Source organism: Neovison vison, chromosome 13 (genome assembly GCF_020171115.1).
Source record: "Neovison vison isolate M4711 chromosome 13, ASM_NN_V1, whole genome shotgun sequence".
NCBI classification, from domain to species: domain Eukaryota; kingdom Metazoa; phylum Chordata; class Mammalia; order Carnivora; family Mustelidae; genus Neogale; species Neogale vison.
In genome coordinates, this window is record NC_058103.1 from 40,868,040 (window position 1) to 40,880,520 (window position 12,481).

General features: G+C 42.4%; 1 protein-coding gene across 2 annotated transcripts in view; it reads right to left on the reverse strand.

The window, feature by feature from the left end:
• Nucleotides 1-12,481, reverse strand: part of DAAM1 (dishevelled associated activator of morphogenesis 1) — a 164,808-nt gene that overhangs the window by 76,650 nt on the left and 75,677 nt on the right. For both annotated transcript variants that reach the window (XM_044231657.1, XM_044231658.1), the window contains exon 3: nucleotides 3,876-3,965. In XM_044231657.1, coding sequence (XP_044087592.1) covers nucleotides 3,876-3,965 — 90 coding nt within the window. The remainder of the gene's footprint in view (nucleotides 1-3,875; nucleotides 3,966-12,481) is intronic.

Here is a 12,481-nt window from a genome sequence, read left to right on the forward strand (position 1 = left end):
AGAATCCAAGGCCATTTACTGAACCCTTGGCTTTAGAGATCGGAAACAAGAGGAGGGCAAGTGGTGCTGATCTTGGCCTCAAATTCCTGAGGACACTACAGCTAACGGTATCCAGCGCCACTTGCCTACTCCGTAAGCGCGGAAGCCCAAGGGGGGGGGAGCAAGTGTTTTCCGGAGGCCTGTAAGGACCAGGTTAGTGACACAATTCGTGCAAATCACTCCCGTGAAGAAGCACAATTAAAGGTTTCTGCCAGGGCCCATATGATTGTCATCGCCGAGAGACAGTATACGCACCATTTTCTTCTCTCTCTCCAAAGCCCTCTCCTTACTTTTCCCAGGGTTTAAAAATCATGTTAACAATAAGCAAATACAGCATGGCCAGATGCCTTTTGTGGTCAGATGGTTCATTGTTTAAAAAGTTTCAGTTTAAAATCCAAAAGATTGTTAACAGATGCAGTTTCTGGCTGGAGACTGGGAAAAACCTCACTTAAACAAAAGAGTATGTTGTGATTGGAGCTAAAAAGGGAATTACCTTTAAAGATAAGAACCACAAACATTTCCTATTTGAAAATACCTCCAGCCCCACCAACAGGACCTTTCTGTGGTCCTTTCATGAATGTTAAAAAACATTTGACAGTGGACTGCCACAGAGGACCAACGACGGCAGACCAACCAGTCCAGTCGTTTTTACAGATTTGTTTGGACTTTCAACAAGGCCACAACATCCATCTCTTACTCTCCCCCGGATTACTCAATTAGGCAAGCCGCCAATTAATTTCTTCCCAATTCTTTTAGTCCTAGAAATACTTTTGCTGCTTTTGTTTTGGCTCTAGAAATGGATTTTCAACTAGAGATGTAGATAGAGGCAAGTGTGAGAAACGAGCGCAGGGCTTGATAATCAGACAGCCGCTGCTGGGACTCAGGTCACCATTGGGTGGAAAAGAGCCACTTGGCTGAGGAAGGCCTGGCCCCATCCTCCGTTCCCAGTCTCATTTGCCTCCACAACTACTATGCACTTTCACACAGAAAGCCTGCTTTTCACCAACTCATGTGTCTGTTTCTGTTGGCTTTCATGGCCCCTGACTCTATGGCTTCACTATGTGTGAGAATGTCTGTAATGCCCTGGGTTCTAATCTTGAAAGATGGAAAAATCTAAGAAGCCATGAGTCTATAGCTTTCCCTTGGCCTGAGAAATGGATGTGGTTTGGCTTGCTGGTGACAAGCCTGATTTGAAAAGGCTACCTAAGATATGGTCCAAGAAAAACAGTCTGTTCTTAGTAATAAAGATGGCCACCATGGGCTCCATTTCGAGAATAGGCAACCTGTCCCTTAGGAGATCACATTATACGAAGACAGGTAAACATCATGCCCTTTTCATGCTCAAGTTTTTGTTCTCGTAGTCATTATATTATTTCCCTATTTATGACAGCGCCCCAAAAGGTCAGTTGCAGACCAAACACAGAGCAGAGTTTTAATATTTTGAGACGCTCTAATCAAGAAAATCCTTAACTCAGCAACGCTAGCATCCATTTTAAAGTGAGGCAGATCCAACCAGGTGGTGGGTATTATAGAGGGCACAGCTTGCATGGAGCACTGGGTGTGTTGAAAAAATAATGAATACTGTTTCTCTGAAAATAAATAAATTGGAAAAAAAAATTAAAAAAAAAAAAAAAAAGTGAGGCAGATCTGTGACCCCATGGAAATCCCTAAAGAGTTAAAATGGCTTTCCCACTCAGCCACTACTTGGCTGTCACATAAGGAATCCGGGCTGTAAGAATGAAGCTAGCAGGAGGACTGTGCTTTCAGGGATCTGTGCAGTCAGGTAGTGGTAGGAAGGGCCCATCCAGCAAGAAATGGGATTCTGAGGTCAGTGGTCACATCCGTATCTATCTTCCTACGAAAAGGCAACCTTGCCATGAGCACATGAGACAGGGTTTGCAAGGGGATTTGATAGGCCTGGAAATTGAAAAATGAGCAGCAGCTGCAAGTCCAAGGTCATTACTATCCTCCAGGGTTTGCCTTTTCTAATCTAAGGGGCAGTAGTTTCCATGATTAACTTTCAATTGCTGTCATGGGTGTAATAAAATCTGGGAAAGAAGAAAACTTTCCCCTCAGTAAGCTGCTCCCATTTTCCTTCCCTTTCCTTTCCTCCAGTGTATATTCTCAATCCTCACTTCACACTGTTTCCTAACTTGAAGAAAAAAGTCTGCACTCAATGTCCTATGTGCATACAGGCACTTGAAGATTCTTCCTTTTCAGTTCCAGGGCGCAGGTCTTTAAGATGGCCTCGTGAAAAGGTCCCTTATTTTCCACGACCGTACAATGCTATCACTTCCAGAACTGAACACTTTTAATTTTAAAATCCTTTCCCAGTGTATTACATCTGTTTCCTGAGCCATGACAATCAGTTCAACAAGAGAACCATGCACAAAGAGAAAAGAGTACACAGTCATTCACAAGCATGTTTTCCTGGTTACTACTAGATTAGGAATCCTTACAACTACAACTTGGTCTGATCTGGTAGCAGCTCAGAAACCATACAGAGAGGTTATAGCTGGACACGTCTCTCAGCAAAGGCCCCCAGAACCAAACTCCACACATAGTTTTATCAACGGTAACTGCTCAGGTGGAAAACTAATTGTGCTTTCAATTTATTTTGACAGTTCAGTATAACACTAATGACAAATTAGTGGTTCAGTCATCATACACTTATTTCAATGTGTTCTGATGCTGGAGTTACAAAGAGGAGTTATGCCATGGTGCCTTGCCCACAGAGACACCGAGTTGGGCTGCCAAGGGGTACATTCTCGCTATTGCAAGATGTTTCTGGAAGGCCAGCATGGCAATCAAACAAGGCAGCAAAGAGGCAGAAGGGCTGAGAGACAAGTCACATGTGCAAATGCACTAGTTGCATAAGAAAAGGGTCCTCGGACTCACACTGTGCCTGGAAAAGACATTGGACTGCGATACTTTGTTCCTGTTCCTTGCCTTGAGGCAAGGGTGAGTAACTAGAGAGTCCACTGCCCTGGAGACAGGTAACATTTCCCGTAGGTGCTAGCCTGCCCTTCCTGTTTACCCCATCTTGATTCAAGTTTCTATTAGAACAGAAGAAAAAGTGACAAAAGATGGCCATGAACTTGATTGGTTCCAAAACTGGGGTGGGCACAGTCTGAGAATTTCCACAGGGTTTAAAGATGGCAGAGTGAACTTTATTGAGGAGATATGGTCCATGGGGTGATGCCCACACCGTGACTGCTGATATCCATCCTCCTCTTCTTCAACAGTAATAGGACCTAGAATAAAGGCTGCTTTCCTTGCAGGCGGAGGCCATGTAGCTAAAGGTAGGATGTGAGGGGAATTCAGGTGGATGATTTCCAGGACATGTCCGTAAGAGGGGAGGTGGGGAAGGATGTTGCCTTCTTCCCCTTCACACCTCATCCTCTGAAACAGCCAGAGAGATACCTGGGACCATGAGGACAATGCCACACCCTAGAGGCACTGAAATGGAAAGTTGCTAGGAGATGGGAAAGAAAGATTGAGGTCCCAGAACACGACTCCTAATCCACCCAGATACCGACTTTCATGTAAAGAATGGGTGGAAACTTTGATTTTTGTGTACACCACTATGGTTTTGGGTCTCAGTTGCACAGGCTTACAAATAATGGTTACAGGTGTGGAGGACATGGGGAGGTGTCCAACAAAGTGTCCATAAAAATATCCAAGGTGTCAGCACTGTGCTGCACACGTAGCAACAAGGCCACGATCTGGTATGTACATTACAAAGAGCTGCCTGAATTTCAGTGGTGAAGAGGAAAAGCAAAGGGCACAAAAAATGATAATTTCCCAGTTAACCATAAACACAATGAATCTCTTACCTTTTTCTTGCTACAGTATATTTGCCATTTTTTCTCAGCTGGAAGTGCAAACATGGCTTCCCTGTGTTTGTCTGTCAGGTCAAGTTCATCCTGAGGAAACAAAATAATAATTAGTATTTCATAGATTAAATGTTATTCCTATAGGGGAGGTTATCAGCAACATTACAGAAAAGAAAAAAAAAAACAACATATATTTCAATAAACTTGGGAAAGACCAAGAAGGCAAGGTACATGTTCCCACCATTAAGAAAGCACGTCTCTGGCATGGGGCTGAGTCCTGAGCAAAGAAAGGACGAGGCTCACCCTACACCTACCGAAGGGTGTGGAAAAGTGGGCTGAGCACCGACAGAGTACCCTGAGTGCGCCCGCTGAGCATTAAAGGCCATCAGAGCTCCAGAGTTTGGATTACTCATATTATAGATGAGGGTTCACTGGCAAGGGGTGGGGACTCCACAAACACTGAGTATGAGGCTAGACCTGAAGAACTTGGACATGAGAGGAGGAGACCAAGGGAACTAAAGGCAGGAGCGCAAGAACAGACAGGGTGTGTTTGGGGGACAGTGAGCAGCTTAGAGGAAGCACGGGAATGATGCAGAGAGTCATCACATCAAAGGTTTGGGAGGCAGGGAGAGACCAGTTTGTGAAAAGTCTTAAATGCCAGTATGAGGAGTTTATTGTCTTGACCCACGAGAACCAATGAAGATTGTGCGGAAGCACCTGGCTCATTATCATAAATCCCACTAATATTTATTCAGCATTTTATGCACCAAGCATCATGTGGCATTGTCTCGGTCCCCACAACCCTGAGTCCACTCATTAGTACATCCTCATTGTAGTAACGCTGCCTGCTGTAGTTCAGCTGGGGGAAATTTAGGTGGGAGATTGGGTAAGTAACTTGCTCCAGACCACACACCTGGGAATGGCGGGGCCGGTTTTCAGCCCGCAGCTGTCCAACTCCAGAACCCAGACTCGGCCTCTCAGATCCGTGTCTGGAAACATTAATTTTGCAGGGGAGAGCAGCTTAGATTGGACATGAAGGGTAGGCAATTTACAAACATCCATAACTAATGAATAGCAACAACAGGATAATGAATATAAAGTGCTTAGAGAAAAGCTCTTGGCATTTAATAACTCAATCATCCCTGGTCTGTATTACTGGTGTGGAGCTTCGTACATTTTTCTTAGTAGAGGGAAAGTTCTCTAGGTGAGGGTGCAGACTGGTGGGTGTGAGACAGATGAAAAGGTGCTGTAAACCAAGGCACAATGAGGCTTCGATCCCTGAGGAATATAAACACGTTCCCCCTCTGAATGCCTTCGGTATATACCTATAATTCTACCACCTGTAGACACAGGGTTCACACCTCATACTCCTACCTCCATTTATCATTGAGTCCTGTTATTTCTTCTGTGAAAAGTGTCACGATTTTTCCTTTTTTTGATTCCCAATGAAACCACCCAAATTTATGCTCTAATAACCGCTCTGTCGACTCCTGGCAGTAGCCTCCCCACTGTTCTTCTTGCCTTCTCCACCCTCCCCACGCACACCCAGAATTCATTAAAGCAGCCGTGCTTAAGCCCGAGAGAACCTCAGCATCATCTGGGGGATCCCTTAAGTCATTGATTGCCCAGAGTTAAGAATGGAGCCAGTGGGAACGAATGTGAACATCTGAGCATCTAAAAAGTTTCCAAGTGTGGCTGATGCTGCTGCTCCGGGCACACTTGAAGAGCTGCGCCTTCAAAAATCAAGCTCCTGGGGGCGCCTGGGTGGCTCAGTGGGTTAAGCCTCTGCCTTCAGCTCGGGTCATGATCTCAGGGTCCTGGGATCGAGCCCCACATCGGGCTCTCTGCTCAGTGGGAGCCTGCTTCCCCCTCTCTCTCTGCCTACTTGTGATCTCTCTTTATCAAATAAATAAATAAAAATCTTTAAAAAAAAAAAATCGAGCTCCTGTGCAGTTTTGAGCTCCCAGTTCAAAACATTTCATTAGTTCCACACACTGACAAAATACATTATGTATTCCTCAGCCTGCCTTTGAGGTGTGCCATTTAAAACCCCAACTTCACTTTGCCAGGCTCACTACAATTTAGCCCTTCTGCCCTTATTCTGTTACCACCTACATGTCCAGGGCCCAGCCACTCAGAGTCCGATATGCTGTGAGCTTCCTGGGGAAGTGGCTCATCTCCTTAAGTCTCTACTTCCTCATCTCCAGGATGGGCATATCATTCCTCTTGCAGGGCTATTGTGAGGATGAGCAACACGGACGAAGTATGGGGTAATGCTTGGCACAGGGCGGGTAGCTGGGTGGCTGCAGTATTGTTATTTCTCTCATCATTTACACATAGATCAGGTGCTATTTTCTTTTAAGAGCAAGGTAAATAGTTAAGTCACTAAAACACACACCCATGTACATGACACCCTAAGCGCAAGAAACTAGTTAAGAATTTTAACAATGAACAATCAGGGAAAGAACAAAAGATATTTACAGAAAATCCCACTGTGAGGGAACATGCTAAAAATGTTAGGATTTTTGCATACAACTAGTATATATACGAAGTGATTATTTTTCTTACTTTCTTCTTTTTTTAATTTCCTGTTAAGTCATACTCGCTCTCACCTACTGATGAATGAGGAAAGTACTGTGACATAAATCACTTCCTGACCACTGGGGTTTTTCTTTGGGTTGGGGGGGGGGCGGGTTCAGGTCAGTTATTCAAACAGCTCAATAATATGGTGCTTACTTTGGGGAAAAGGTCCGGGATTTGTGAGAGAAAACAATACTACTCCTGTAACAGCACTGTTTGTGCTAACTGAGCAGAGGTATAAACAGGGAAAGCCTAAAACCTAGAAATTCACAGCAAAGAGTATTAATAAGTATTAATACTACTGTATTTTGCTGTTAGAGGTAGAATAATGCTTCACAGTTGAACTAGGACTTAGAAGCAGACGGTTTTAAGGAAAAAGAGAATTTCCAGAAAATTAAAAAAAAATTTTTTTAATTGCTACAGGGTCACTGGATATAATTTTGAATTACAGTAAGAAAATGGGGGGCTGGGTAGTGCCTGGGTGGCTCAGTCAATTAAACGTGGAACTCCTGATTTTGGCTCAGGTCATGATCTCAGAGCCATGAGATCAAGCTCCATGATGACCTCCACACTGAGCATAGAGCCTGCTTAAGATTCTCTCCCTCTGCTCTTCCAACCCCCCCACTACCACAATGCTTTCTCTCCCTGTCTCTCTCCCCCACCACAAATCAATCAATCAATCAATCAATCTTTTAAAAATATTACAATTTAAGAAATTTAAAGAAAAAGAAAATGGGGAAGAACTAAATGGATGCTGATAAAAGTAAAAGCTCACAACTACTGAGCAACTTCTGCGTGCTCAGTAGTACTGTTTTATATGAATTAATTTATTTTCACAACAATCCTATTAAGTGGGTACTGTTACCCCATCTTCCAGGAAACTGAGTGCTAGAAAGATTAAGTAGCTTCCTCAAGGTAACCAAGCTAGTAAATGGTGGAGGAGGAGCTGGGGTTGGAACTATTTTACAGAGCCCACGTTCTTAACCACAAGACTGTCCATTCTGTTGATCATTCAGCAGGTAGGTAAAATCACAACACTGATGCAAGTATGAAAATGTATCCATCTGCTACACTCAAAGCCTACAGAGCGTCCACGCTGCACTCAAAGCCTACAGAGCGTCCACGAGCAGAAAGAGGAAGATGCTGCCATCAGCCATCCCTGATTTCCAGGTCTGGCTCTCATCTGGTTATGCAACCTTGTGCAAGTGACTTAACCTCTGGACTTCAATTTCTTCACCTGAAAAATGAGAATCATAATATATATCTGACAGAATTGTCTCAAGGATTAGCTCATGCAACCAAATTTTGTTTTGTATTTATTAAATGCGAGGCATTGTGCTAGGTGCAAGGAACAAAAAAGTATCACAGAGCTCATATTCTTGAGCGAGAATAAGGGAAATCAAATAATCTCATGAACCAGGATACGATCACACAGGAAGCTGAGCTCTGACAGTCTGCCTATTGTGGGGAAAGGTAGGGCAATGAAGACTGCCCCAAGGAAGTGAAGTGAAAGCTGAGAGATGAATAGGAACTAAATAGGTAAAAAGCACAGCAGGCAGTGAACAGTAGCTTTGAAGGATACTATGAACTTTGGTCTTTCTCTTAAGAGCAACCGGAGGTCACTGGCAGATTCTGAGTAAGAATGACGTAGATTAAATTAGATAATGGCTGGGAGTGCCCCGGCACAAGGCCCAGAGTGTAATAAGACCCCCACCCCTCCATTCCAAAAGTATCTCTGCTCTGACTCATTCCATTTTAATAATATGGCTGAATCAAGCATGCAAGACTCCAAGAGACTATCACACACAGCCTTAGAGATCAGTCAACACTTCCTCGCTGTCCTACCCATTCCAGGACGCTGGCCAGACATTACAAAGAATACAAAGATGAATAACAGACCTTGATTTCATGGAATTTAAGAATCTAGTTAGGAAGACAGGATGATAGATAGAAAGCCTCAGTCGTTCCCTTTCTTTTCAGGATCAAGTCCAAAATTCCTCAGCAGGTAGGTAGAGGTCCCTTGTGATGCACTGACTTATCCCTTCTCCTTTTCTGCTGCCACCAGCCACCTTTTAGCACTTCTGGTCACAAGTTGCCCACTTTTTAAACTTTTGCACCTGCTGTTCCCTTTTTTCAGAGAGCCTTTACCACCATATCTAAGGATCAGTCCTATTCATCCAAGCTCTTGTCAAGGTAGCACGTATTTCCCTCCAGATGGCCCACCTCCACTCTCCTGGATGAGCCGCTCCCCTATTCTTGCCTCCACTTACGGCATTTACCACATTGCGACTGTCACATTATTGGCATGTCTGACTCCTGTCCTGGACTCGTGCCCAGAGGGCAGGAACTGAATTTGTTCTATTCATCTCTGCCATTAATTGACTAATTATTGTTCTGAAACAATATGTGACATGGCTGGATTGCCCCCTGCCCGCAAAAAAGTAAGGGGAGGGCATGTGGAAAAGCCGGGAGGAAGAAAGGGAGGGACGAAGGGAGAGGATTACTGTAGGATATAGTAATCATCAGCGTATTTTGAAGATTAACCCCTCCCCTTTTCTGGGCAGTAAAATGTACATACAGTGAAACATACAGATCTTAACACAATCTTCAGTTTGGCCAGGGTAGGCACTGAAGTGGCTGTAGCCCTTTCCACTTGAGAAACTGGTTGTGTCATCTCACTCTCCATTAGCAATAGATGGCAGCTCTAGTTACCCCACATTTTCACCAAAATTTGGTGCTATGTCTTTTTAATTTTAACCATCTAGTTTATGTGAAGAGTTATCTCAATGTAGTTTTAATTTGCATTTCCCTGATAACTGGTGCTGAATATACCTTCTCACGTGGCCACTCCCATGTGTTCTTTTGTGAACTATCCAAGTCTTCTGCCTAGTTTCATTGAGTTACCTGTCTTTACTGCATTAGAGACATTTGTTACCTATTTTGGAAACAGCTCCTTGGTCCTGGGTATATAGAGACTATTTCTCCTAGGCTATAGCTTGCCTTTTTATTTTGTTAATAATCTATTTTGATCACTATGTATTTTAATTTGAATGATGTCTAATTTATTAATCTTTTCTTCTAGAGTTAGTGCTTTTTGTCTTCTCTGAGGGATCTTTGTAACTTGCAGGTCAAGAAGTATTCTACAGTTTCTTATGGAAGCTGCCTAGTTTTAGTTTTAGCTTCTGTGTTTGAATCTTACTCCATGTCTCCTAGACCTGACTCCTGCGGTCCTTCTTTAAATACAGAATGGCTGGATGCCTTTTGCCTTCTCTCTTTTCAGGCTACTGGCACTCATTTAGATATACTTGTGGACAAGGAGGGCAATAAAATCACAGTTGACAGAGGAGGAAAAAGAAAGTCATACAAACTAATTTGAAAGCCACCTTGACATATTAGGTCCTTCAAACTGTGACATCACTTCAAAGTAATATTACAGATTACAGAGATTTTTCATTTTGACACTTAATCCAAGTATTGAAAAAGGCAATCCTGGAAAACAAAGCTGGATCACTATATCTCGGTACCTCTTTACATGAGATTTTTTAGAAAAAGTACATCTATGGGGCAGAAAGCCAACTGGTGGTTGTCTGGGGCTAGAAGCAGACAGGACTGATGCAAATGGGAAGGGTGGCTGGAGAGGTTCTGGAGCAGGATGGTGGCAATTGCTGCACAGCTGCATCCATTTCCTAAAACTCACTGAACTGTACTCTTACAATAGGTGAATTCTATAGAATGTAAAATTATATCTCAATACGCTGCTAAAGAAATAGAATCAAACTTGGTTGTTGGAACCCTAAGGAAAAGAAAAAATTCAGAGTAGAGAAAATATAACCTTAGGTAAACCATAAGAAAAGAAATTTCTGCCTGAACCAAATTTCTGATAAATCAAGGAGTTGGCTTAGAAGAGAACCTGATTGGATGGTGGGGGGAGGTGTAAAGAAAAGGAAAAATGTGGTCCCCTTTAGGATAAGTCGTTTGCTCTGGGAACTGTTAAAATTTCAGACACAGCTTTTGTTTGAAACCAAAGATCACTTCCCTTGAAAATTATATATGGATTCTATTATTATGCATTCCATTTAGACCAAGAGATAGTATTTCCCCTAAGGCCCCTTAATATTAAATTAAATGATAAGTTAAATTTAATGATAAATCCTCAAGAACCTTCTCAGTGTTTTGTTTTTCATTTTTCCCTATTGGTGGCTCTACAGAAAAGTGTTGGCTCCTCTGTGTCTCTGTGAATTAATAAGCAAGTTTTCCACGGAGATTAACAAATGTAATTAGCCCAAATCCCAGGCAGCATCCTGGAGGCTCCTAGATCACCTTACTTTTTGTTTTGTTTTGTTTTGTTTTGTTTTACAATCATGCTAAGTCAGATATTATTTTGGGGACTGTCAATTAATGCCAAGACAAGCAGAACAAATTCAGCTCCTACTCCTACGCCCTAGACTTGGATCGCTCAGCTCCCTTCACTGGTCACAAACTTTTCTTTCATATTATGCCTTGTTGGACAGAGTTTTAAGTTAAATGAAGGAAAATAATTTAGCCAGTGATAAAAGGCGAAGCATTCACACAAAGCACCATTCCTCTTCCCCTCTGAACTCAAGCTTCTTGAAAACTAAAACCAGCAAACAAAAGCCTAGAGGCTTTTCTTAGAGAACATATCATGTTTTTAATATCTTCATAAAATATAATATTTGATATATAGTATCTTGGAAAAAGGTATATACTTTTTATTAAGAAAAAAGTACCTCTGAGAGAAATCCAGCTGTGGGAACTAAAGCTCTAGGCTTCATCACTAACAAAGCGTATTATTAAGACCCACTTCTAAAAGGTTCTGTACAAAGGAATCTCACTGGTCCTACACTCCACAGAAGCAGGCAGCACTGTAAAGAAATCTATATAAATCATAAAACAATTGGCACAGTACAAATAAATCTAAGGAAATGGATTGATTTGCTAGATAAAGCAAGGGAAGGAATTTTGAAAAAATATACAATAAGGGTCTTGAATGAGTTGAAAGAGCGCTTTTCAGAGACTTAGCTAAATTGAAATACGGAGTTATTTATAAAACGTCCAAAACAATATTGAAAGCATTTACTCTTTGAAAATCCACCAAATCAATACACTTCAATGAGCCAACAAATACGTTTCCAGATTACAAGAGAAATCTTTAACAAAGGAATTCTGGATTTCTATTTCTAATGAGTCAAGCTAACTCTTCATACACATACTAATGCATCATGTGGAGGTAGATGGACACGCAATTAATGCTCTGTCGGGGTGGGGAGAGAATAAAAAAAAAACGAGGAGACATGAAGCTAAGACAGGTCCTGGGGTCATCCTGTCAATCAACTTACGGCTTTGTATGCTTTTGTTTTTGCTTTTTAGTGATCCTTGACCAGGTAACCAGCCATCTGACTCAATGTTCGGACCTCACGAAATTTCTAATTATTCTTACTCAGACAAAGCTAACTTTTCTCCTTTAAACTGCATATACTTCAGGTATATGCATGGAGGCCCAATTCACCCACCCTGGCCCTACCCACCAAAGACTTCCCCACATACCCCCAGGCAGCAATGCTCCAGGTCACTTCACATACACCCTAAGTTAGCCCTGGCTGGATTTAACCCTCTCTGTCATTAACCCTCTTTCTCCATCCCATAACTGAACAGTACCAGAAAAAAGTCAGATGCTTGGAGGCACAAGGGAGTAGGCCTTAAGTCATACGACACAGTGATAAGTATAATGTCGTGGGGGAAAAGGCCAAATTAGTTTTACAAAACGTAGAGAGAAAATGTACTGTTAGGCGGAGACAGTTTATCAAATGTATGAACATCTAACCCCGCCATAACAAGTGACCGTCACATCCCTAAGTCACAGATTGCCAATTCAGCTCTTAAAATTTAACCACAGTGACCCTGAGAATAGTCCTTTACCTTCCCAGCGGTGGTTTGAAATCTGAAAGTGACATTCCATATTAGTCATTTTAAACAGAAGTACATTCAGTGACTTACTACCTGCTCCT